The sequence below is a fragment of the Ixodes scapularis genome, unplaced genomic scaffold (genome assembly GCF_016920785.2).
Source record: "Ixodes scapularis isolate PalLabHiFi unplaced genomic scaffold, ASM1692078v2 PGA_scaffold9__187_contigs__length_104089568, whole genome shotgun sequence".
Taxonomy (NCBI): domain Eukaryota; kingdom Metazoa; phylum Arthropoda; class Arachnida; order Ixodida; family Ixodidae; genus Ixodes; species Ixodes scapularis.
This window is the reverse complement of record NW_024609884.1, coordinates 30,187,032-30,208,106: the sequence shown is the minus strand read 5'-3', so window position 1 is coordinate 30,208,106 and position 21,075 is coordinate 30,187,032. Positions and strand designations below refer to the sequence as shown.

General features: G+C 48.0%; 1 protein-coding gene across 1 annotated transcript in view; it reads left to right on the top strand.

Moving 5' to 3' along the window:
* Positions 1 to 20,765, top strand: part of LOC8040021 (b(0,+)-type amino acid transporter 1) — a 61,537-nt gene extending 40,772 nt beyond the window's left edge. Inside the window, exons 4-13 of the mRNA XM_029982156.4 lie at positions 8,566 to 8,841; positions 9,763 to 9,888; positions 9,977 to 10,076; positions 12,008 to 12,052; positions 13,125 to 13,248; positions 16,028 to 16,131; positions 16,229 to 16,325; positions 16,420 to 16,569; positions 17,288 to 17,456; positions 19,328 to 20,765. Coding sequence (XP_029838016.3) covers positions 8,566 to 8,841; positions 9,763 to 9,888; positions 9,977 to 10,076; positions 12,008 to 12,052; positions 13,125 to 13,248; positions 16,028 to 16,131; positions 16,229 to 16,325; positions 16,420 to 16,569; positions 17,288 to 17,456; positions 19,328 to 19,401 — 1,265 coding nt within the window. The 3' untranslated portion in view covers positions 19,402 to 20,765. The remainder of the gene's footprint in view (positions 1 to 8,565; positions 8,842 to 9,762; positions 9,889 to 9,976; positions 10,077 to 12,007; positions 12,053 to 13,124; positions 13,249 to 16,027; positions 16,132 to 16,228; positions 16,326 to 16,419; positions 16,570 to 17,287; positions 17,457 to 19,327) is intronic.
* The last annotated feature ends 310 nt before the right edge of the window (positions 20,766 to 21,075 follow it).

Here is a 21,075-nt window from a genome sequence, read left to right as displayed (position 1 = left end):
GTAGCGAACACGACCAGCTGAGCTGAAACAACGGCGGATGCAACCCTCCGAGACATCGGGAGGGGAAAGCCGAGCGGCGAGCCACGGAGAAGCACGGAACGCCTGGAAGCTACAGACTGTGGGCGCGGTCACAGACCGGACAAGACGCTTCTCACAACCCCGACCGACTATATCCTAAACCGTTAAATACATATATCCTCGCATTATCCCAAATTAACCGGTGCATCTCGACACGTTTCGACAACATTTCGGAGCACGCCACTCGATGCAATGGCGATGATGCTATAGTGTATCGACCGACTGCAGGTCATTATTAATTGAGTCTGGATGTTTATTGGCGTCCACGAGGCATACTCGTCTGCGGCGTCGCTTCGAATCTATATGGACTCTTGCGGAACTACGGATGCGTCGTTCGCGCGACCCTGACCGCCCCGAGTCTTTTGTTTAAGCAGTGGCACTCAGCCAGAAACCTGACTGTAATTATACTCACGGTCACGACAACAGTACATTCAACCTCTACGAGCCCCATATGATTGCGATGTTATCTTTATACGGCCGAGGCGCTTAGAGATTACATTCGTCGGGTTTGGTTTCAGGCAGCAGTCCGTCTTTCTCCACATGCTGGGTCTCTCTCGTCGATGATCGTCTTCGTGTGTTCGGAAAGTTGCGGAGGCGTTATCCACGAAAGCGTTTAGTTGAGGGCCTTACAACGCTTCTAGCTCGTTTGAACGTCCTTATCCGCAACTTTGACGGCCTACAGGGGCGCGCTAGTTTCTACCGAAATGGCTGTTATCTGGATGATCGTCGTAGAACAGCAGCACGAGGTTAGGCCTGCGACGCGTAATCTAATTTTGTAAAATACGTGCGATATAAGAACCGTACTTTAAACTTCCACACCAGCTAGGCTATAATGCAGTGCGCACTGAAACACAGAGTCTGTGAAAAGTAGACGGCAAAATGATCGACACCCCTAACAGCCGTGCGCTTCAGGACAGTGACGTACGAAGAAAAAGATCTGGAGCAAAGCCACCTAAAAGAATACGCTCTGCTGCGAGATACCGAAAGAGATGAAAGGAAAAATGGGAGGACGTTGGAATCGTCACCTATGCCACCTACTCCGCCATAATGGGTGGGTAAAAGCATTTTGCTTCGAGCCTTGATGGCGTCGATTCCATGGAGACACATCAACCCGACACCCTTCCTACATTCATGGTGTTGGACGAAAGAACTTCACTAAGGCTACGTCGTCTAGCTCTTTAGACATCGTGTCTTTGACAAGATATTCATGTTGCTCTCAAGCACTCTGGATGCCACGGCTGAGTAAATTCAAAGCAATTGACTTTCGCCAAATACCTTTCCCTGGCTCATCTGTCTCATTTGGTACAACGGGTCGCCAAATGCACGCTCGAAACCCTTCAAGCACGGCATTGGGTTCCCCGCGCAGGCTGAAAGTGTCGCGCTCGGGGACTTGTGTGGAGCACATGGCCGTCTGACATAAGAAAGCAATAAACACGTGCTCCGTACAAACCTTGAGCATGATGCTTCCGAACACAGGCCATACTCTCGTCGATTTGTTGTTTAACCAGTCGCGTGTGCAGATATCTACGCCCCCGGCCCCGAAAATTTATTTCTATTTTTGTTTGTGCTTTAACATCCAATGTGCCGAGAAACTGAGGGGGTGGAGGAAACGAGAGGAGACGTCAGAACGAGGAGCTCTGACTGGAATGATTAGTGGGGAGACACAAAGCTATAGCTGCCATTGTCTCTACTCACTGTTCAAACGCGTTCAAACGCGAACGCGGTACGCTGGACGCCGGCGTTTAGCAGTCGAAAGCGTTCGACGAGTGCAGTGGCGACAATTGCAGCTAGCTTTATGTCTATACCCTTTCATCATTCGAACAAGAGCTCGGCGTTCTCACGTCAACACCTTAAACTATAGATTGAAAAACATTTCTTTCTACGCGTCAGTTCAAAAAAAGCCTTCTTGGCAGCTCTTGGCCGATGTTGCTTCTGTTGAATGGCGTCGCCGATTCGAGAGACGAACATCTGGGGCTTCGGCCCCAGAACTTTGCTCTGTCTTCAAATATGTACGATAATTGTCCGGGCTTATTTCACCCGATTACACGCGCAAAGATGTCGAGTGACATCAAACCGCTTTTCGCGCAATTCTGCGCACAGCCTTAGCGCACCTAAAATGATAGCTTCACTCGACTGAACCATGCATGAGGCTGTGCGCATACATATATCCCACTCTTATTACCGCTCATGCGTGCGGGTCGGCGCTAGCGCTATGGCCTTGATGGCGGTTGCGGTTTGATTGGGCGGGTTGCAAAACATTTCCGGAGGGTCTGATCGCACGGTGACATTGTGGCGGACAGGAAACAATAGGCAACTATAATATATTAAATCGCATAAAAAAAAAATACGCGGCATGCACGGGGTTGCAGCCTTCTACTTCTACATTTCCGCGGGTTACACGAGCCAATGAAGCAAACACATTTGAGTATTCGAACTATGATTGCTGCCAGGCCATACGAGTGACAGAGGAGGTCTTTCGTTTAGTTTTCGATTCTACTGGACTCTCGAGCCACCAATGCACAATAACAACGCATGCAAGGCAGGCGGCGAGATCAGAGGCTGAAAAAACTGACAAAAAAAAAAATAATAATTTTGGAAGAGCAGCCGATGGGGTTCTGTTTATACTCCGTTTCGCATTAGGTCCAACCTCAAGCCAACGCTACTATCCGATGGTTCCGATCGAGCAGCGCCAAAAGCGTATACCGTCATAGCACTCGTCGCCTTTGGGCTATCACCGGCTGCTAAATCAATCACGCCGACAGCGAATGCGGCGTGATCCCGCGCTTTTGTTTATGCGTGATGGGTTTATAACCGGTGCGAGGAAACACACAAATACAATGAGCGCAGTGACAATACACTTTTGGCGCTGCTCGATTGGTGGCTTCTTGGGATCCGAGGCTGCGGTCGGACTTAATGGGAAACGGAGTAGAGGCAAACCTGCAATACCGTTTGATTTGGCGCTATCTAGCTAGTGAAACAAGAAACATTGGGTATGCCTGGGAGTGGCGGCTGCATTGTTCAAACGTGAGCTATGCGAAGCGCAAGTTCGTCTGCTTTCTTTGCAGGGGTTGTGGTGACGTCAGAACGCCGAACTCTGATTGGCTCTGATTGGCAGGATGGTGGGTAGACCTCAGAGCAGCTTGCTTTGAGGTCTACCCACCATCCTTCAATCAGAGCCATTCAGAGCTCGGCGTTCTGACGTCACCACAACCCCTGCAAAAAAAGCAGACGAACTTACGCTCCGCATTACTTTGGTAGCGCCGCTTAGCCTAGTGTGTGAAGCAAGAAATACTGGGTAGGCCAGGAAGCCGTGATCGCATTCCAGTACGGCGGAAGCTACGGCCTTTGCGGGCCTACCGGAACGTGATTACGCATCACTAAAGTCCCTAGATAAGGGCTTCCTAGAAGTAGCGACATTGAAGCGCCGACTGCGTGACGGTGCAGGTTTTAGGAGGAAGCGAATGGCGGCGCACAGCAGAGGTTTGAACTGAATGCCGCCATTTGGTTCCAGCGGAATGTGCCTTGTCATTTGTATGCGTTGTCGTTACTTGTAAAGAAAGCCCATCAAAGGACTTTACGTATCACCGGAGTGCACTTTTACTGCGAAGAAGTATCGGGCTTCTCGCTGCGTAATGCTCCAATATGCATGTGCGTTGCGCTCGTATACGTCGCGCGTATTGAAACAGTCGGCACGAAATGGGAGGCTTATCGTTCACCCTCTGCGGAGTTACAACGCGCCGCCTGGCTGTTGCCAGCTGGATATAGAAAGATCGCCCCGAAAGGATTTTTTTTTTTTTCTTGCGAAACTCAGGTTGTGTTTGTGAGGCTTTCCAGACGAACCTTTAGGTTTACCGACGCCCGAGAGCGCTTTTTCAATCGACCCTCTCCAAAACTGAGCTCCTTGTCGTTTGTAACGCTTGGGCTACTTCAGCTTTTCACGAGGTTCGTTCACGCGTGCTCAGCCGAAGAACAATCGAAGAAACACCGAGCTCTCACTACGTGTGGAGCGTCGGAAAGTGCAACTGAGAGATTTAATAGGTCTGTAGCGTCTTAGGTTGTTCCAGCACGATTCAGAAGTTAAAATGGTCTGGAACGGTTGGTGAGAACACTAACCTTTTATTTAGTTAACTGATTATTACTTGTCCAAATTTATAATAATGATGAAAGAGCGATGTCGGCGTCTGTCCAGGCCGCTGGTCCCATGTCGTCTCGCTGCTCACTCCGTCTCGTCTCCCTGTGTCGTCCTGCGCCGCATTCTTTTGTACCCTCGTGGCGAGGGTTACCTCGCGGTGGCGTGAAGTGGTGTCCTCCAACCTGGCAGGGGTTACAGGTGTGCCGATGTAGAGGCCCGTTTCTGTCTCTGGCGGGTGGGGGAAAAAATGGTCCCAAGGGGCAAGGAATGGGGGGTAATAACCACGCAAAGTTCCCCACCCAGGAATCAAATTATGGCTTGGAGCTGCGTATTGTTTTGTAATGAAAGGAAGCGGGGAGAGTCGCTCGAACATTCTCGGTGCCAAAACGTCGCAAGCAGGTCCTTAATTGGTGAGCCGAGACACTACAGGTCGTTCCGATAGTGACCCCCGATTCTCCGCTGGCGCCTTTGCGCATGCATTGTATCGTTATCGGAGTCAATAGAACGATCGACTAAAACTCCCTAATAATGGCTTCAGCTATGCCTGTCGCCAGTTTACGCATACGGCCGCATGACGCCATGGTCAAAAGTACTTGTGCCGCTTTACTTATGCCATCAAAAACCTTTTACCCGACCGTCAGTTGTTTATTTCCAATGTCCTCAGTCCTTCGAGATGTTAAAAAGGAGAACGGGCATTATATTCGTGTTGAAAGTAGCTTCGTCAGAGCTAACCGGGTCCTCGACGGTGACAATCTCTTCAGGTGACTAATCCAGTTTGCAATGGCGGCGGAGAGTAGCGCACTTAGAGACTGTGGATATGGGATCGGAGGGACGCGCGCTGCTTCCAAGCTCAAAATACGCAAGACAACTGGGAAAAAAACGACACGGCAACGAGTGAACGCAACTTGTATGTGCCGAGGTGCGCTTCCTCGTGTGTGCCGTGTCGCGTCCTCTCCTGTGCAGCTTCGTGAACATTCTTCTTCTAAGTAGCGCACGTACTGTGGGGAGGACCGTGGCTAGGCTGACTAATCGCAGTGGTCGACCCCAGTATAGGAGAGGCGCATGTCGCTGATTCGTTGCCACTGTTCCCGCGACTCGCGATGATCGGTCTATTTGCTAACGATTACCAAAAAAAAAAAAAAAACTCGGAAAGTTTATGACACGCGTGTTGCAAGAAGAGAAAGCATGCACGCGAGCTGTTCGAGACACGACATACAGTGATCCGATTGGTCCGAATCATTTTGGAGCCCCTTTTGGAGCAGGCAAAGAAGTCAATTTTGACGTATGCTATTTTTGTTCCACTCACAATGCTATGGAATTCATGTGTTGACCTGTGCAACTTACAGTGTGCCTCCTTTGTTTTCCCACCCCCGTACAGCCATCCATTAGCATGCATTTTGAAGCGGACACTTTAATTCTCCCTAAGCACTCCCCTGTCTGTTAGTTGGGCTTAAGAGCGCCAGATACGACAACGCTAATGGGCGACAAGAGACATTTCGTTTGTTTATTAAGCCCCATTACTGATGCCACTTTTGGAACACCTGCTTATTGGAAGCGCGCGCAAAACAGTGGCGCCACCGTGCGGCTTTTATCAGAAGCATTTCGCATAGACCACGGCCGGACTGGCACAGACATTCTGTGTAGCAGCCAACTTTTCCAATCAATGTCAGCTTACGTCACCAGAGCACTATACAAAACGTTCGGGGCCACAGTCGAACTTTTTTTTACGCAAGACCTGGAAATTGATAACAGATCCCCTCCATGTGCTGGCTAAAAGCGCTGCGATCGTCTCAATCCCAGTACATCTACTAGATCCGCTAGGGAGGGAAAAGCAGTCTGAAGATAAGAGGAACGAAAAATACTTCTCACGTAAATTTTATCAATTATTGGCACTGGTGAATGTTGTCTCGCATATATTATATAACATATGTACGGGATATATTAAATATTAGTTCAAGGAAATATTTTTGAGCATGACGCTCAAATTATTGTTTTGAATGAATGTTTGCTTCTTAATGAATGTTTTCTTAACGCTATGAACATTGTAATAAAACTGCAAGTTTATGTCAGTTCAGGAATAAAACATTCAAATCATTACGCAAGTCAAGAGACCTTTAAATGTATCAACACTTTTAACTTTTATGACGATACAAGATCAGCACGTGTGCGATAAATATACACCTTGCTAAAAGTCCCCCCCCCCCCCCCCCCAAGAAAAAAAAAAAAGCTTTCTCGGACTTAACGCAACCGGTATAGGGTTAAGTGTATTCCCAAGCTTATATTCCTGCACTGCTAATGATAATTTACTTTTAACTTATTATTTACTGGGTGAGGCCTTTTTGAACAACCAAAAGCTTACGTAGAGGTGGGAAGCAAACGTAAGATTTGAGATATTAATTAAACTTATTGTGGAGGTCAGCTCTATATAGATGAAGGAATTTAGAAATTCACTCGCTATACCCAAATATAATTCGTTAAGTCTCAAAAAAATTATTCCATTAAAAAAAAAAAAATTCACGTGTCGTCAGAACTCTTACGTTACGTTATTTTCTTGCGTTTTTCTACGTTGCGTATAAGTCAGCGAAACATTCGTGATTCGAATGTCGCGTGCCAGACCACTTCCTTGAACTGGTAGCTTCGCTCAGTATGTACGTAAGCTTTCGTTTTGTCACGTAACGTAAAAAACGGGACAGTGTGAACTAGCCTAGCGTACAATTTTGCATAATAGCCACGTTTTTATTTAGAAAATTTCACTGCAAGCTATAAACGTTTTATTCGCTCTATTTATTTATTTATTTGTCTATTTATTTTTGTACCTGACGCCCGCGCGTGCACCGTCCCGCTCTGAGAAGTGATTTCCGCTGAGTACGCGGCTGCGCTGCAGAGAAGCGACATTTGCAGAATCGCGGTGTCCATTTCGCGGATGTCTCTTCTCCGCGGTGCACCAGTGCCCACGGTGAGAGGAGGAACTAACGAACCAGTCCAAGCAGACCCTGAACAGTGAGAAATATTGCAAAACTTCCGATTACGGCCAGTGTTCGTTGCGAAGGTCCGATCGTAGAGTGATTATTTGCATACAAAGAACAAAAGTTTTCGGGATATGTTTTTATAATCTTACCGCAATGACCCAGCAGTGTAGCGGAAACGGAGCTATACGGCGAGCAAGTATTCCAAAATGCGTCTTCGGCGCATCCGAACGCAAGGAGAAGCACGCCAAAGAGAGGACAACATGTATACTATAGTATATGACGCGTAGGGAAATAAAAGCACGCGGACGCGTAGGGAAACAGAGGCACGTGGACGCATTTGGGGGATAAACAAACGCACGAGGTGCGCACGCCGTAAAAGTTTCAATACTGAGGAATAGAAATGAACTTTTGGTGAAATCTTGGCGCACATTGTTCACATTTTGGTGAAGTTCAGCACACAGCACAGCTTGGTGCAAATGTTGTCAAGTTTAAACCCTAAAACGAGTAAAATAAAATGAAAAAAAGCCAGCATGTTTGGTTGTATGTTTCCCTTCCATCAGCTTAGAGTTTAAACTAGGACGCCTTTGGGCTTGTTTTGAAAGGAACCGGAATCGAAAATCTCGCGCGACGTTGTATCTATTCCACGCGCTGTGCGTTCCATGGACAGTGCCAGTATTGTCAGAGTTGTCTCGATACGATCGGGTTTACGAACAGACGGGTCTTTTATACCGACTCGAGCGAGCGCACTTATCGAGAGTCTGCATGTCGATCACCGTCAGTGTTTCCCTCGAGCTCATCCTTGTGACCGGGGAACGTCGACAGGCGTTCTCCAATCGCGAGTTTCTCACTGATGATTGAAGGAAGACCAGTGCCCGATGTTCCGGACGCATCGCGGGGCAGGATACTTGCAGCCATTTTTAAGTCTTTATAATCCGGAGTGTCTATACTTCGTTTCAGCTTCGGTGCGAGCGCGGCCGATGTTATGAGCCGAAGGGCCAATCAAACAGCGAAAGACGCACATTTGCAACGTCATGGCGTGCTCTCTGCAGTTGATAGGACCAGCCGGTATTCGCCGCCTCTCTGTGCGTGCTCCTACGCCGGCTAGTCCTATCATGCATAGAGAGCACGCCATGACGCTGCGCTTTTTGCGCTGTTTGATTGGCTCTTTGGCTCATATAACATCGCCCGCGCTCGGACCGAAGCTGAAACGAAGTATAGCCAGTCGAGCTGGCGCCGAAAGTGCTTCGTCTTTGTGTGTCATTGGTATCACCGGCTAAACGGTGAGAGCGTCGTGACTATGCAGTTTTGGTGGGAAACGGGCGCTCGAACAGCCAACTTGACTGACGCGGCCGTTGTCCCATGGCCTCTGACAATGCCGCCTCCCAGGCGCGCTCTCTCTGGCCGAGCTGGGCACGATGATCCACAAGTCGGGCGGAGACTTTATCTACATCCTGACGGCGTTCGCGGGCGACCCGCCGGCCAAGGGAGGCCTGCGTCCGGTGCCGGCCTTCTTGCACGCCTGGACCACGGTGCTCCTGCTCAAGCCCGCTGGGCTGGGCATCATGGCGCTCAGTTTCGCCAAGTACCTGGTCCAGCCGGCTTTCCCCAACTGCAACGACACACCGCCGCTGCCCACCAAGATGATCGCTGCCGGATGCATCTGTGAGTCCGCGTCACCGGCGGCGGTGTAGCCAGACACTGCCACCCACAAGACAAGCCTGCGCCCCCCCTCCCCCCTAAAAAGAAAAATTAGCATTAGTGGATCGGCACAGCGTCGCCTAGCTCGCGTCAGCGTCGCCGCCAGCGCGTTTTGCAGCGTTTCACAACGAGCGAGACGCTAGAACGCGGTGACGCCAAGAAGCACCCGTCTGCTGCTTTGTGTCGTACTCTCGTCGAGCTGTTTGCCGCTTGGGGCGCGATCCACTAACGATGACTGCATGCGCCGGCCTTGTCTTTTGCGTGGTATAGAGCCAGGTCATTCCGTCGCGGACCAGATCCCCTCGTTGGCCGCAGGTCATTCGCGGAAAGAATCCGCGGCGGTGAGGGACACTGTGGAGTAATGTCAAGAGGGTCGACAAGTTCGCCATGAGGCAGGACACTGCCCGTTGCGAGCCCCATAAAACGCACTCATCGAGTAAAGCTCCGGCGTCTAGGGCACGCCACTACAAGCACGTACGAAAGTGGCGTTTCAAAGCCGTACGGAACACTGTTGTTCTTTAGATTCAGATATTTAAAAAAATATATCGCGATTAATTGTATAGTTCAGTTCATCGTTCCGTGTTAACTCTCAATGGCACCTTCTGTTGTTGGCGTAGCATTTTATGGCTGAGCTTTTGAATCGTATGGCTGCGAAGGTAGCTTTTTTATGTGTTTTTAGTTCATATCATGTTTCTGCTGGTTAGAAGAGGTATCACGTTATACCTATCGTAGAACGAAAAACTATTAGATATCAGGTTGCTGCTTTAGCGAATGTAACCTACACTCTGAACGTGTACAGAGTGTCTTGTAATACAAGGAGCGACACCCAAGTCGCTCCTTCCGAGAACAACAGGGCATGACTGGAGATGTTCGGTGTGCGCTCAGGTATGGTGACGTTCATCAACTGCTTCAGCGTCAAGCTGGCCACTAGGATACAGAATATCTTCACCGTCACCAAGCTAGTTGCTGTTGCCGTCATCATCATCGCCGGAATGGTGAAGATCTCCCAAGGTATTCCCTCTTTGTCATATCAAGGAAGGACCCGACAACGTCGCTTGTCGTGACTAGCTCTACTCACTGGTTCGCTTTTTACTTCCAGGGCACACGCAGTACCTCGCTACGGGTTTCCAAGGCACTACAACCTCCGTGTCGGAAATCGCCACCGCTTTCTACTCCGGGCTCTGGGCTTACGACGGATGGTGCGGACGCCGTTACGCTACGATATTTCTTGTTGCTGTATTTTGTGACGACATAAAACAGGCACTCGAAAAGATAAAATATTTTATCTACATCGGCGGTTCTCAAATGGGGGTCCGCGAAGGCATTCTAGGGGTCCGCGAAGCTTTGCCTATTCAGTCAAGCGCGGCAATAAAAGTTGTCTTTTTTTCGGATTGAGAGGAAATGTTCCAATTTTCGGGTGAGTTTTCTCATGTGTATGTCAATGAGAGAAGTCTACTTCACCCTAGCCCTTAGTTTATCCAATTATTAAATCAGTACCATAATTAACCTATACCCTTTCCCTTCGCCTCTTCACGAAGCGGATCTTCCATCATTTCCGCCGATCCACAAGGGGTCCGCGAAACAGCAATGGTTGAGAACCGCTGATGTACATTATATGTATGGCTCCGTGTTTTCGGATAAATTCGAAAAACTCCGAAAAGCACCCGCCGGTAAAATTTCTGTCAATTCGGATTTATCCGATAAACTCCGAATTGTTATGTGTCCATGCCCCCCCCCCCCCCCCCCTCCCCCAGCAATTTTTTTTTTTTTTTTTTTTTACAATTTGAGCAGCGCAGGATCAATGGTCCTGGGAAAATGACGCCATGATTATCTTTCAAGCCTCGGACCGTTGTCAAAAGGGGGTCTTACGGCTTGTCTCGTCAAGGTTGGTTCAGGGAATCGGGTCATCGTACCATTCGTGTCACGACAAAAGTCACCCTTTTGGTTTCCAGTTTGGGCCATGGGATTTGGGATTTAGAGAAAGGAGAGGGTATGTTTCTGGAGGGGTAACAGAGAAAGCTATGGGCCATAGAGATTCTATACAATAGGAAAGAGGGGCAGTTGAAACTTCTCTATTACATCCTCAACCACTCCACCTCGCGCGGCCGCGGGAGAGATTGATAGGATGACTACGAGCTTCTTTGCGGCTACCTCCGGAAGTTTATTGATTTTAAGGTATCGACGTTTATCGAAGCCACACTTGTGTGTGACTTTTGTCGTGGATAAATTAGTATTGCCGACGACACCAACGCCAAATTCAACTGAAGAAATCTTAATTGATACAAGCGCGTTTTATTTTTTATCTGGCATACGTTTGCGTCCGGTTATTATTTATTATTTTTTAATAGAAAACACTGCGAAATTAATCTCCGAATTTAGGAGAATTGCGGATTTACGAAAAATAAACTCCGATCAACACCGAATGTTTGCTAAAAAATAAACTTCGAAAAACACCCTCCGAATTTCACGAAAAATAAACTCCGAAAACACGGAGCCCCAATTATATGGGATAAAATTAGGCCATATATTTTCCGGTGTCTGTTTATGATAAAAATTGGCGGATGTTTTTCGGTGTTTATTTATTTTTCAAATATCGGTGTATTTCGACGAGTTGTCTCGCGCGGATGCTAAAAACGGCGCCTTTCGGTGGGTCCATTGTTACGAAATCAGTTGCTTTCCGACCTTTGAAACAATAATGAGAGCCGGTGTAGCGTTGAAAACTGCCGTCCTCTGATCTGTCGGGCCCCTGTTCATCAGGGTCAGTGATTGAACTGATTGGGGACCGCCAGTTTACTTGATTCTTGACGACAAAGAACGCTCAGCAAAAGTCACGAATGGCCGTTTTGGCGAAAATTGTAATCGCTTAGTGCCAAAATGTTCCTAGAATCGATGTTTTTCGGTTTTAGCCGATTTTCTTTTCGTCACCAGCGCATGTTTATCGGTGATATTTGGTTGAAACCGGAAAGCACACAGCCTAGATATAATATGCGGATGTACGATATAAACGCTAAGAGAGAGCGAAAACAATACGGCAAATAACAAAAAATAACGCGAGGCCATGCTTTTTTGTGCATAATACTTCAATCGTGTGTCTCTCTTTGTGTGCATTCCTTTTTTTTTTTTTTTTCAGGAACAACCTCAATTACATCACCGAAGAACTGGTCAACCCATACGTGTAAGTGTAGTACAACTATTGTAGCGACGATTTTGCAGAGTGCTGGCGGCGCTCTTTTTGCGCGCAATGTTTAAATCGTGCAAAAAAAAAAAAAAACGGAAAACTGATCGATGAATATCTAAAAAAAAATTGCCTTCCGCGATTTCTTTAAAATGCTAGCCATCAGTCGTAACTACTGTCAATGCTCCTATTGCAACATGACCCATAGAATCGATAACGGAAAAGTTAATTAACAGATTTTAGTTAATTCGCCAACTTACCGTGACAGTTATTCCCTCATCTAATGTCCGCCGAGCTTGATTAATATATGCTGAGGACAGCAACCGCGTAACTTTCACTAATTGTTTTTAAAAACATGTGTTCGAATTAAAATAATATTTATCAAATCATAAAACCATTCAAATCAAAATTATATGTTGAATAAAAATATTCTCGTTGTTAATATTATTAGTAGTAATAATAGTATTGGTAAAAAAAATGTGAAGAAGCGAACAGCGATGCACGAATGAAAGCGAAAATGAGCTTCCGCATCACATAGTGGACATCAGCGTTTCGATTGATGATTCTTACTTCATTTGAATTTTATTCGTGCTATTTTGTATATAGTCTAGGTACCGTAGATTGGATAGTATCAGCTGCCTTTTTGGGAATACGGTTGAAACCAGGAAGGTCAAGCAACCAAATGTCACATTCGCACGTTGTTTGGTTCGAATCTCTTCACCGATCTGAGTAGTGCCCAGGCAGAATAGATATCGATAAGCGTGGATCTTCGTGATATAAACAGCGAAGACCCGAAACCGTTAAAGAGGTCACGACCAATACGACCCGAAACACCCGATCTCGCTTTTTTCTTCGTGTGCGGTCCCCGAATTGCGGGGACCTCTCGATTTGTAAGAGTCCGAAATATGCACCTCAGCTTCGCATTTCCATTCTAGTTCGAACCACAGCTCTCTAGAAAAACTGACATGTACGCCGAAGGAGTGCGAAAGACTGTTTCTGCTCATATTGCACGCGCTAGTATACAACTGACCGACGACAGCCCTTGACCCGATCGTTCTTTTCCCCCTGGCAGGAACCTTCCTCGGTCCATCATGATAGGCATCCCGTTGGTGACTCTCTGCTACGTCCTCATCAACATCTCGTACATGAGCGTCATGTCTGCCACCGAGCTGCTTGCCTCGGAGGCCGTTGCTGTGGTGCGTATGACGGCAGAAGGCCCCCGTGTTTGTAGTATAAACAGTCCCTTGCACATGTTTGTGAAGTAAAATACACGGGAATGAGCTATAGGTATGCTAAAGCTTAAGCAAAAAATACGGATTAAGGAAATCGGGTGGAGCTGCGACGGCATACCATTCCCGGAGTTGCCGAACCTCTGGAGAGTGCAGGTTCGTTTTTCGTCTCCAAGCAAACGAGGTTTGTGTGCGTACCTACAGAAACGTTACAGTTTGGTTGCACGAACGGCAGGAGGCGCCAGCCTACGGATTCCGAGGTGACGGGTTCGAATCCCAGACGAGGGGCCAGCATTCTGAGGACGATTTCAGTTGCACGTCAAAGATCCCCAGGTGGTCCATATGAATTTCCAGCTCTTCGCTGGGGCGTGCCAGATGCTTTTGGTTGGGTTGGCTCGTTACACGTACCCCCCATTCGTTCATAAACGGACAGGAGATCTTTTGGTTCTCCCTCCGCCTTTAGCACGAACTTTGTACTTTCGATACCCCTTCGGCATCTTCCGAGCCTCGAGCGTGCACGCGCAGTCAAAGCACGATGGAAGGCAACGAGCGCCTGCTAGGCATCTGAAAGAGACGCCCTACAGTCCTTGACCTAACAGTGACGTCATTTTACGAGTATAACGCCTCCCCTTTGAAGCAATTCGGTCGCATGCCAGTTGTGTCTTGCCAGTTGGCAGGATTGAAAATAAACAACTCTTCCTCAAACCCCCACACACAGGCACGCAGACGGACACACGCACAAATGGCTGTTGTCGTGCTTCAGGGGGAAGTTTCACTTACCCGTAACTTGGCGTGACTAAAGGAAATGCCAATTAGTCTTCGCCATGCTTTCGTCAGGATGGCACCTTATGATCTCGGTAGCAATACCGTTGGTGAGAGCGCCGTAGACACGCTGCCGAGATAACAACGAGGTGCCGATCACAAATACGTCACTACATTCGATACGCATCATTGAGGCGCTCTTCGGTATCCAGTTTCGAAATTGGGCGATAAGAACGTGAAGAATGATGGATAAGTGTCTCAAAGCCGGTTGTCGTCTCGCGTATAAATTTGTTAAACAAGTGCAACATAATTCATGTCATTCCCCATCTGATGTCCGCGGAGCCCTATAAACACAGAATGGATACGTTATCCCCGTAACGACCGTTCCTTTAAGTGCATTTATTACAGCGAAGCTGTATATGACTAGTTCGTCGGTTTTTTTTTTTATTTTTTTTTTGTGTCCGTTGACAGAACAGTAGTCGACAGAATAGTCGACAGAAAACCATCGCGCGCGCCTTATCTCTTATCATGGGAGTTTTACATTTGTTTCAATAAGAAAACCACAAAACAAGTGTCAAAACCACGTGATAGATGATAAACACGTAGCGCTCCCCGCATGCATTTCTCAGTAAAGATTGCGATTGCATAAGCTGGCCGCGGCAACGGCAGCGAAAGAAGTCTTTCATATATAAAAATGTTTTGGTACAGTTAATTTACTTTTCTTTCGACAATCATTTGATATAAACCCTTTTGCTGTTTCTGTTTACAAACATGAACTGCCGCTTGCGTCCCAGGCGACTTCCGGTCGCACCGTCTTTGCAAATTGCTTATGTCACCAGTGCTAGAAAGCATAAATGCTACACGGACAACAAAGTTGGAGATTTAACGAGGGCCTTCGGCTGTACAGTATTACATCTTGGAGGAGGCAACTTGGTTTACAAGAATACTGGAAACATTTTAACAAATCTCGCACTCCTTCGTTCTTTTGGCGTTCACCTGGAGAATCGGTGGTTAACCGTTTCATCTTCATTTCAAGCAGCGATGCTAAGGTGGCCTTTGTTCGTTCATTGTTTGCATAAACCGGAAGTTCTCTAAGACGTCAAAGACTGGAGCACCACTTGGTGCCGTTTGCCATAAAAAGGGTCTATAGTGCAGTGAGCAATCGTTGCAGGTGATACCAAAGCTTCGCTGTCCGACTACCTTCACAGCGTAAATTGAAGCCTTAATTTTTTTTTTGACAGACATGTACGATGTTTTATTTCATAAGCAGAATCTCAAGATGTAATGCGCCGAGAAACTGGGGGAGAGGAGGAGACGAGAGGTGACGTCAGAACGCCGAGCTCTGGTTGGAAGGATTAGGGGGTAGACGTGAAGCTAGCTGCCAAATTGTCTCCGGTCCACTCGTCGGACGGATTCGAATGCGAGAGCCGGACGCCGGCGTTCCGCCTTCTAACGCGGTCGACCGGTGCAGTGGAGACGAAGGCAGCTAGCTTTAGGTCTACCCACTAATCCTTCCAACTAGAGCTCGGCGTTCTGACGTCACCTCTCGTCTCCTCCTCTCCCCCAGTTTCTCGGCGCATACCCTTTTCGTGCATCAGTTCATTATGACGAGTCGAAATGTTAGATGCACATCTGACTGATCTGGTCCCTTGAACACACTACCCTTTCGTGGCATATTGCACTCCGAGAAACCTGGAGTGTGTACTTTCCCTCAAACAGTTGTGAGAGCGCTGCAGTCTAGGCGGGAACTGAATATGAAAATCTGTTTAGACCGCTAGAAATACCTGCAATCGGCACTGAGCTCTGGCCAAAGCGGAGGCTGTTTTAGGCCATATTTCCAGCCTCGTTATCCGCCGAGCACCCTCCGTACATTGCCGCGCTCTCCAAAGTTCTTTGCAGGAGAGCAGACGCTCTAGATTTGTTGCTGTGTGTACCTCGGTTAACTCGATGTCACTGATGCCTCTGTCCTCGCATATCTTCGCAGCGTTTCGGGAACCACGTTCTGGGGCCGGCCGCCGCTCTCATCTCTCTGTTTGTTGCCGCATCTACGTTCGGCTCGGGCAACGGCACCACTTTTACGACTGCCAGGTAGATATGCAAACGCGCCCTCTACAAAAAAAGCGGGCTACTCGTTGCTCTGTTCCTTTGACGTTTGTTGGTGGCTCGGCCACGGCGTACATTGCAGGATCGGATTCGTAGCCGCCAGGGAGGGTCATCTCTCTGAAGTGCTCTCATATGCGCACGCCAGGAGGCTCACCCCGGTCTCCGCACTCGCTCTTAACGTAAGTCCTCGCTGAAGATCCGAAGTTCGATTAAGGCGTTCGAAACCATGCACCTTTTCTACCGTTCATCCTCGTCGACCCGCGTCCCCCGCAGTGCATCTTGTCCATCTGCATGGTTTCCCTGGCGGACATCGGCAGTCTGATCGACTTCTTTAGCTTCGCGGCGTGGATGTTCTACGGGGCCACCATGCTGGCCCTCATCATCCTTCGCTGGACAAAGAAGGACGCCTACAGACCTTACCGGGTCAGTGCATACGGTGCCCGCGCACCTGCAGGGATTAACCGCGGATACGCGCAGCAGAACCGGCGGATGGGGATGGAAGTTCATCGCTGCAATATTGCGGATAGCGGATCGGCTGCGGATCTGATGCGGGGCTGGGTCCTTTGTGCGCGGATTAAATGGTACGGTGAAACGCTTCGCCGAGTTTTTAGGCGGGATGTTGCTGGGGCGGGACCGCTTGATGCAGTGACCGGAAACTCAGCTTCTCATCCCGCACTGTGCGGGATGAGAAGCTGAGCTTCCGGTCACTGCATCAAGCGAAGCAGCTTGATGCAGCGAAAGATAACTGCCCTCAGCAGAGCGCACAGGCTGCAGCCTGTGCGCTCTGCTGAGGGCAGTTATCTTTCTCCCCGGCTATTTTATCCAAATACAGTTTCGCGAAAGGGACACTGTTACGAATTTAACGCGAGGTGGCTATTTAAGGGTATCATAAAAAATACTAATAATATGATTACAAAGCGGACCACCCTTTCAGAAAACCAGTTCCGTAGAAGGTCTTTCCCATTCCTCTTCGCTGCATGTCGCAACTAGACCTTCCGGAATTGGCGGCCAAATGCTCCCCGACTATCGAGCGCAAAGTCCTGGACTTTTATTGGGGATCGCGTATAGTGCCCTTTTCCCAAATTTTCAAATTTAGAATTCTTGCGGGATTGCTTCCGAACCAAGTGTGCGATGTGCGCAGGTGCCAATCGTGATTCCATGGATCGTGCTGGTGCTCTCCATCTACCTGGTAGCGGCGCCTATCATTCAAAACCCGCAGGTGGAGTACGTGTACGCCTGCCTCTTCATCGCCTCTGGCATGTTCTTCTACGTGCCCTTCGTCCACTACAGGCTACGCCTGGGCATCATGCGTACGTATACACGCGCTTCTACTTCACGCCCGTAGACCCTATGATTTGGCATTGTCTTGTGGACATTTCGCTTTCCTTCCAATCTTGTATGCACGCTTGCAGTTTCGCGCACGCAGAAAAGGTGCTTGGTTAACTGTACTGAGGGGCCGCTTACCGGCGTTGATCGGCGTTATTGAACGACCGTATGAAATGGCCTCAAGGGATGGCATCATTTTAATCATTGAGTTGTGCGCATTATATCTTGTGGATCATTATTTCAAAATCGTAAAAATGGATAACGTTGCAAGTTCGAGATTGATTTTCTCAAAAACCAAGTTTTTTAATATTTTTTTTTAATCTTTGCTTTCTCGAAAACAAGACAGTTTCCTCCCAAGAATATTTTTATTTATTTATTTATTTTCACATTACACCGTTTTTGTCTCGTTTCTATCACCTCAAAGTGAGGTGATCGTAATAGGCAAGGCGACGCGTACCACTGCACCCCCGTGACGTCACGTCGCGGTGGTGCTGCGGTTGATTCCTAGGGACCTTAATAAGCGCCGTTCACACACTTGTTACCGAGCACGACCGAGAGAGACAAGACCGGCTTTTAAGCCTCTTGCAACGGCGCACGACCTGCTCCGCAGCACCGCACCTGGGGCGAGGGGGTCTCGTCATCAGCCGTACAGCTGATGATCACTGTTGCCATCTCTCTCTAGCAGATAGTCGCCGTTTTGCCGTAGGCGCCCGAATTTAAACTTTGAGCCGTGATATGAGTTATAGACAAAACTGAAAATAATGTACAGGCAAAAACCACGGGAGGAAAGGCGAGTGAAACATGCGGCCTTGGACAGTCGGGGGAAAACGCTCATTTCCACCGCGGCCGCTTCTCCGCTCCGTAACTCGTGAACAAAAAATAGTCCGAACCCGCGGCCTGCACCTTTCTTCCAGGTAGAAAATTCCCTACAACATTCCTTTCTTTTAAATTTAAAATGTAATTATTATTATTTTTTGCACGATTTGAGATAAAAGCACCTAAGAATGCCCACCCTAGGTTATCCACATTTAACTCGACCTCCCCACCGCGAAAACTCTTCTTCACTGTACACAAATTCGGGAACACCCACCTGCAAACAGCCGTACAGCGCGTGAAACTCACGCCGCTCAATCCTATGATGCTACATGGTTAATTTCCTGTATACCATCAATTGTCTTTGCCGCGAGTAAGAAACGGGAAAATATAGCTAAGCAGCCACGCCACACGCCTTGGACCGGCTCCTAGTGGCCGGCACCGAACGCGCTCTTTTCCTCAAGTACCCAGCGAATGGAAGTCGCTTCTTAGCCGCTAGCTTTATGAATACAAACTGATCTTTCCTACAAACGCTACAATGCAAAGGACTAAAAGAGAAGCAGCTTCCCTTCTTGAAATGGACAGCTTAGCTAGGTCAGCTGCACGTCCTCCGCAGCACCAACGTGACGTAGTCGTCGCCGTACAGCTGATGATCAGTGATGCCAGCCCTCTCTATAGCAGATAGTTTCGGTTTTGCCATGGACGTCCGAAACCAAATTTTGAGTCACGGCATTTACAAAACTACACACAACAATTACAAAAGAATGTGCCCTGTAGTTCAGGGTCACTGACTGAGCTGAAAACTGCCGTAATCCGAAATTTGAAAATTATTAAAAAAAAGAACACGAAATGAACAAATCAATTTAAATGCAGGAAGAAACAGAAAAACTATCACTGAGAGTGAAAAGGGGACTTTACGAACGAGATGCCGAAACATCGGCACCGGCCTCTCTAAAAAAATCCCCTTTTCATTTGTAGGCCGCTCAAAAATGACGACCATTATTGAAATTACGTTTTTGTTCTTTTGTTTGTCTATTTGCAGGCAAATTCACCATCTTCGTACAGCTACTGCTCAACGTTGTTCCGACGACGTATACTGACAGTACGCAAGACTGAAAGCGGCCAAGACATCAAATGTTGTTGCCGCCTTTTTTATGTATACATATATTGTTGTTTTACTTCCTTTTCTACAGACACGCGCGCGCACATTTGTAGAGCGCGGTTTTCTAGTTCAAAACCACGCCACGAGGGAACCGTCCCAAGGCGCCGGAACCAAGCCTGTGCCATGTTTTCAGACGTCACGTTGCGTCATTCCGGCCCTTTTTATGGGGCACCGAGACTGATTAGCTGTCGAAAAGGACAAGCTGGTTTCTGGGAAAGGGAGCTCTCGCATGCGCAGTGCGATGAGAATTTATAATACTTTGCGACTGATGACAGGATGCGGGGTGACATGTTTTATTCTGCCCCAAAATTACTTCACCTTGGGGATTTCCCCTGAATAATTACTTTTCCGACAGCTGTATTCATATCGTATACGTTCTTTTCGCTCGAATCGAGGAACCAGAACACACATGAAAAAGAACGCCACTCTGCCTTGTCCCGGTAACGAAGCGGGACAAGGTGTGCTACCGAGCTCAGGCAGACGTCTTGTAAAGTGGCACCTTGTTGATCACTCCTTAGCCCCTTGGCCGGCGTCATTCGTCGTTCAACTGTAAAGTCTGCGGCAATATGATCTGACCCAGTTGAGTGTTAGCTGAAAGGGGTAAAATGCGGCATGGGTTGCTTTCGGCATCCTAAGCTCTGGAATCGACTGCTACATCGAAATAATAAAAAATGTGGCAGTCCATTTCAGCCCCCTTTGTCTTAAAGGGGCTGTGCAACGATTCTAACGTTGAAAGAATTTGCAACTTGTATTTTTTTATGTTGTTTATCTTGGCACAAGTGAGAGAAAACGCACCACCTTCCCCCGACCACTGCAACTCCACTGCGCAATCGTAAGGTGTGTTGTATACCATATGTTTGTATACTTCGTGTAGACGAGTCTAGGGTGTGTTGGACTTAGCTTGGGAGTGTGTTAGGGAGACGTTGGGGGTCTGTGCATAAGTCATTGGGCGGCAATGCGTGACAATATCCGTTCTCCACCTGTCGGCAGCAGACGAAACCGTGCTGCTATGGTGGCTGTGGCTCGAAGTTGTCGAAGAAAATTTGTTTCGCTGCTTCTGCTCGAGTGTTGTACCACATAAAACAAAATCACAGGTGCCAATGATATATGTACCGGTGCGAAGTGTTAATATACAGTGTGCGAGTTCTAATGTGAATGATTTAGAAAAGAATCGGCTTGCTTTTTTATATTATTTTTTTTTGGGGGGGGGGGGGGGAGAGGGGGAGGGGAGGGGTCGTTGAGCTTTATAGTAATAAAATTTCGCCCGGTATTCGCGAGTGCTCACATTTCTGGGAATAAAACAAATAAGCAAACAATTGATTTGTTCAGTTCCTTGCTTCCCAATCAAACTGACTATAACAGATTCATGCCTGCGACTGTGTGCGGATGCATTTAGCAAACTTCCCGTCGATATATCCGCGAAAAGTCGGATGCTAGCACACATTCAACGCACGAACAAAATAGAATGCGGAGAGTGTCCACGCACTCGTGCGCACTAGCCTTGACTGTGCTTTTCTTCGTAACACCTCAGGCGACGCATCGGCTTGCTCCGGGCGTGAAGGCCCTGATAGGTCTCATGTAGTACATACGAGGGAAATGATTTTAACGCGAAAGCATTAACTGTCCCA